We start from the raw sequence: 6,000 nt of genomic DNA on the forward strand, positions 1-6,000 counted from the left end.
TTTTCAGACAGCATTTATATATTTACACCTGCACCTGCTATATATACACTGTGTCATGCTACCTCTAGCTGCATTTGTCTATCTATCTATCTATCTATCTATCTATCTATCTATCTATCTATCTATCTATCTATCTATCTATCTATCTATCTATCTCTGTCTGCCTGTCTGTCTGTCTATCTATCTATCTATCTATCTATCTATCTATCTATCTATCTATCTATCTATCTATCTATCTATCTAGATCAATTTTCAATCATTGTAACCCAAACCATAGTTTAACTGTAGAAACACTGAAACCGTTAGCAGTCATAGTGACAACATGACTAAACATTTTGACGATCTTGTTCGTGAACAATTACAAAAGGACGTGTCATTCCGATGGGAATGAGATGTTCATTAACACAAATACTGAGGATTTTGAGAAAAATACAGGCTTTTGCAAGAAATCCAATGTTTTGTACAGACATTTATTACAGTAACTGTAATGAGTCTCGCTTCCTCAATGCCTCGTGATACCACTAGAGGGCAGCATTGGCAAATATTTGATATACATATCAAATCGTCAACATACAGTATTTTACATTTATTATATTTAGAAATTAAGCTGTAATAAAGATGTTACTTACAATTTGCTCGAAATAGACACAGGTATGTATATGCTGATCAAACTCAAATACTATTCTATTCTATTTGTACAGAATTCTATTACTTACAATAACATTACATTTCATTACAACATTTTTTCATTGTATTCTGTGCTACAGCCCCAATTACAAAAAAGTTGGGAAATAAAATTAATAAAAGCAGAAATATCAATGATTTGCAAACCTCATAAATCAACATTTTATTCACAGTAGATCAGAAAACATATGAAATGTTGAAACTGAGTAACTCTACCATTTAAAGGAAAAAAGTAAGTAGTTTTGAATGTTGATGCTGCAGCACGTCTCAAAATAACGTTTGGACGAGAAAAAGCTGGAAAAGTTTGTGTTACTGAATAGAAACAGCTGGAGGAACAATTTGCAGCTGGGTATCAGATCAGTAACATGACTGGGAATAAAAGTGTGTATTGGAGACAGGCTGAGCCTCTCAGATGGGCAGAGGTTCACCAACCTGCAAAAACTGCTTCTACAAATTCTTGGACAATTTAAGAATAATGTTTCTTAATATCAGATTGTGAAGACTGAATATCTCATCTGGGGTACAGGATATCGCCATAAGATGGTTTTGGGGGAAGACTTTGAGATGCAGGTTGTTTTGTGACTTCAAACGCTGACTTGCATCACCACCACCATCATCATTACCACCATCATAATCATTTACCATCACCAGATCATCATCATCATCAGCCCTATCATCATAATCATCACAAGCACCACTATCACCACCACTATCATCATCATCATCATCATCATCATCATTTAGCATTATCAGATCATCACATCATCCCCATCATCATCATTACCATCATTATAATCATCACAAGCACCACCATCACCACCACCATAATCACCATCAGATCATCCCCATCATCATAATCATTACCATCATCATCATCACAAGCACCACCATCACCACCATCACCACCACCACCATCACCATACCATAATCACATCACCATCTTCAGCAACACCACATTCATTACTATCATCCTCTTAATCACCATCACCACCACCACCAACACCACTATCATCCTCCTGGTGTAATTTGAGGAGAACTCAGTGGACGGAGATCAGAGGCTCGGAGCCGGAAGTGGATGTTTACTTTGTAACTGATTGTGCGCGTGTTCCGTTTGCGTCAGCGGCTGCAGCCCCGGAGCTCTGAGCTGCAGGAGCGCGCTGCTCTCGGCTCTCTCTTCACTTCCACACGCCGTGTTCCAGCGGGGGGGTTTTATACGAGATTACCATGGCGCTGATCCAGAGAGCTAACAGTGACCGCTAGCTCTGTGCTCCATGCCTGGCTTTCTCTCCAGCTCAGTGTGCTAAACCCCGGCTAGCTCCATGATCGTGTCTGGTCTCTGAGTCAGCCGTAACACCAGCGGTGTTCACCGGCCTTCAGGACGCCGCGCTGTCCTCATCATGCTCCTGCGATAAACCGCTTTACTTCTATTTACTGGGTGATTGATTGATTTGCCGTGTCTGGGGTTTGGGTTCATTGGTTTTATTGATCTTGGTGGAAGGTTTCATGAGATCTTCGCCTCCTGAGCTGCGCTGCAGTACCGCTTTGAGGGATCTCCGCTCCATGAGTGACAGCTGGGCATTTCAGATCTCCCTGTAGGATCACTCTGTAGGATCACTCTGTGGGATCTCTTGGTGGGATCACTCTGTAGGATCACTCTGTTGGATCACTCTGTGTGAGACAGAAGGACGACAATGAAGAAGTTTTTCGACAGCCGGCGGGAGGCGGTGAGTTCCGGGCCCGGTTCAGGAGGCGCCGGGGCGGGAGGCGGCGCAGGATCCGGCGGAGGAGGCGCCTTCATCGGCCGCGTTTTCACCATTGGCCGCCACCATGTCACAGTGGAGGAAACAGTGGCTGAAGGTGAACCAGCAAAACACCTCGTCCTGTCTGTCTGTCTGTTTGTTTGTCTGTCTGTCCCACTGTGTTTTCATACATTGTCTATATATTTTTCATTCAGATACTCCCTTGACCTCAGTTTTATTTTCTTTCCCTCATTTATCCTCTCAATTCTTTTTACTATCTCCTTTTATTTTTATTTTCTTCCCTCACTTTCCCTTTCTGTCCACTTCCTTTACTTTCCCTCACTGTGTACTTTCTTTCCATCACTTTCTTTACTTTTTCTCTTTTTTCTTTAAATTTATTTCCCTCACTTCCCATTCTTTCCCTCACTTCTTTTCTTTCCTTCACTTCTTTTCTTTCCTTCACTTTTTTTTTTACCTCAATTCTTTTTCTTGCCCTCACTTCCCATTCTTTCCACCACTTCCTTTACTTTTTCTACCTTCCCTCCCTTTTATCCCTTCTCCTCCTTTTTTTCCCCCTTTTCTCTTCTTCTCCTTTTAAATTCAGGCAGAGTGATTAATATTCAGTGGTTGAATATTGTGTGTGTGATCAGTTCTGTGTAGTGTTTCTGCATGTTGATCTCAGATTGTACAGTAGATTAAAATCCCACGAACTCTTTGTATTATTCCTGAGACCTTTCATCGATCTGACACATGACCAGCTGGTGTTATTACATCACAAAACAGAAGAGCCAATACTGATCCAGTATGCAAATATCATGCAAATTTGTATCTGCACATTGTTGGATTATGATGTTTTGGTGGATGTTGTGGTGTCAAAAGTCTTTCTTTTAGTCCTCTTTTTTCTTTCTATTATACTTACTTTATTACTTTTAATAATTTCTCTTAATCTTTTTTCTTTCTTTCTTTCGAAAAAATTAAAGTGCTACTCTTCAGTCAGAACAGAGAATTCTGGGACGCTCTTGACAGGTCTCCATTCATTTGTACGATTTTGCATGGGTTGGACGGGTCTGTACACTTGGAAAAGGTCAGCGCTGCTCTGTTTTGAACCAAACTCATTTTTTTCGATCGGAGTCACTCAGGTTGTGTTCTCCATACTGAGTGGTCAGGAAGCACGTTCCTTCTTCTCATGTTAAAGGTCTCCTTTCTCATTTTCTGGCCTTTATTGCTGGAGCGAGCCTCAGTTCTATCATCGGACGCTGAATCATTAGCGTGAGGAATAGCGAGCTGTGAGCTCCACTCCGCTGCCTCAGGCCTCAGGCTGGACTGGTGACCTTGTTCTGCTGTAAGTGAGCTGAGTCACGGCCTTGTGATTCTCCTGTGAGTTAACAGCGCTTCATTTAATACTCGAACAGAACTGTGAGGTGTGTGTGTGTGTGTGTGTGTGTGTGTGTGTGTGTGTGTGTCAGTACATAGTTAATCATTAATCTCATCATGTGTTCTATACCCTTATTCAGAAATATATAAAGAGTCACACGCTTTCAGGAGTGCAGGAGCACAATCATAAGCAGGATGTGTGACGTGTTACATACAGCAGGAAGTGTTTTATTCCCCTTTTACCACAGGAAGTCTTTCTTTCTTTCTTTCTTTCTTTCTTACTTTTATTCAGCTTTCTTTCTTTCTTTCCTACTTTCTTTCTTTCTTTCTTTCTTTCTTTCTTTCTTTCTTTCTTTCTTTCTTTCTTTCAGTTCTCTTTCTGGTTTTCTTTTTGGGTCTCATTTTTTAGTTTGACTTTTTCTTTCTTTCTTTTCCTTTTTTTGGTTTTCATTTTCTTTTTTTTCAGTTTGACCTTTTCTTTCTTTCTTTCTTTCTTTCTTTCTTTCTTTCTTTCTTTCTTTCTTTCTTTCTTTCTTTGATTCGATTTTGACACACATAATTTGAAAAAAAAAAAAAAAAAAAAAACACCACTCAATCAGAAAAGAGAATTCTGCGTGGTGGGGATGTGATGCAGGACGTTACGTAATGGGGATGTGATGCAGGACATCACGTGTGGATGTGATGCAGGACGTCACGTGGTGGGGATGTGATGCAGGACGTCACGTGGTGGGGATGTGATGGAGGACGTCACGTGGCGTGGATGTGATGGAGGACGTCACGTGGTGGGGATGTGATGGAGGACGTCACGTGGTGGGGATGTGATGCAGGACGTCACGTGGTGGGGATGTGATGCAGAACGTCACGTGGTGGGGATGTGATGCAGGACGTTATGTAATGGGGATGTGATGCAGGACGTCACGTGGTGGGGATGTGATGCAGGACGTCACGTGGTGGGGATGTGATGCAGGACGTTACGTAATGGGGATGTGATGCAGGACGTCACGTGGTGGGGATGTGATGCAGGCTTCTGTGGTACAGTGTCTTCGGTTTGGTTTAAGATGCCTGAGGCACCATGATCTCTAAATAACCTGCCTGAGGAACTGGGAGTGACCCTGCGCCCCCCTGAGGAACGCGAGCTCGGTGTGGCAGCAGCCAAAATTCCTTTCACACTCGCATACACACCGTACACTCCCTTATAAAATTCTTATTGAATTCTCGGAGCTATTTATAGCTTGTGTAAAAGCTCCACACAGCATTGCACAGAGTCACATGATCTATTAACCTGCAGTTTGGTTCCATTTTTCAGTCTGTCTTTGTTTTTCCCACTTCAGCTTCACCGCACACACAGGATGTCGGACAAAAACACTTCTTTTCCCGTATTTACGTGAAGGCATGCATGATCACGTAACCATGCAGGAAGTGATGTCGCTTGAGGGGGGAAAATAAATAAATAAATAAATAAATAAATAAACCGCCCAAGTTTTGGTGCATGTAGCATGTGGTCATCGATCCTGACTACATTCACTTAGAAGGAATAAAACGAATATTTCAATGAAAATATTCTTTATTTTTATTTATGTAATTAATTTTATTAATTAGTAAAAAAAAAAAGGATGTGGTGGGGTGTCCCGGAAATTTGTTTTATAAATAAAATAAATGTATATTATATTTAAAATTGATATACTAGAAATATTTGAAATGTATATTCTTTTTAAAATGTTAATGTATTTATTTATTTATTAGATTTGTTTTATTTATTTGATTATTTATTTTTTAGTTTATTTATTTGATTGTTGTTTTATTTTATTTTATTAGTTTCATTTTTTTAAATTATTATTATTTATTAAAACTGCCAGAGGAAATCCCTGACCACTTGGGATCATATCTGGAAGACTTGACACGCCTTGATTCCATGATCTGACTCATAGCCACACCTTCTCCAGTCTTTTTAGACTCGCAAAGAGGAAAAAAAAAAACAACAACATTTCTGACTTCGAGGCGAATGGACACGTTGTGGATCGCGCATCACGTGATCGTCTGGGCGTGACGCCGACTCCTGATAAGTGCTTTGTGCAGAACGTGGACGCTTTTTTATCAAATATGCCACAGCTCTGTAATCATTTGTACAGACATACACACACTTGTCTTTTCCTGATTATCTGGTGTGTACTGTATGTCCCCTCGTGCCCCACGCCTACTTTCC

The 6,000-nt window shown here is 40.7% G+C and overlaps 1 protein-coding gene across 8 annotated transcripts in view; it reads left to right on the plus strand.

Moving 5' to 3' along the window:
• Positions 1 to 1,599: 1,599 nt before the first annotated feature.
• The window catches only part of aak1a (AP2 associated kinase 1a), a 39,708-nt gene continuing 35,307 nt past the window's right edge, over positions 1,600 to 6,000 (plus strand). For 4 of the 8 annotated variants that reach the window (XM_046871030.1, XM_046871031.1, XM_046871034.1 and 1 more), the window contains exon 1: positions 1,601 to 2,541. In XM_046871030.1, coding sequence (XP_046726986.1) covers positions 2,376 to 2,541 — 166 coding nt within the window. In that variant the 5' untranslated portion in view covers positions 1,601 to 2,375. Of the gene's footprint in view, positions 2,542 to 6,000 lie in introns of all 8 variants that reach the window. The other 4 variants (XM_046871033.1, XM_046871035.1, XM_046871036.1 and 1 more) reach the window with 2 other exon arrangements.

The sequence above is a fragment of the Silurus meridionalis genome, chromosome 17, assembly GCF_014805685.1.
Source record: "Silurus meridionalis isolate SWU-2019-XX chromosome 17, ASM1480568v1, whole genome shotgun sequence".
NCBI lineage: Eukaryota > Metazoa > Chordata > Actinopteri > Siluriformes > Siluridae > Silurus > Silurus meridionalis.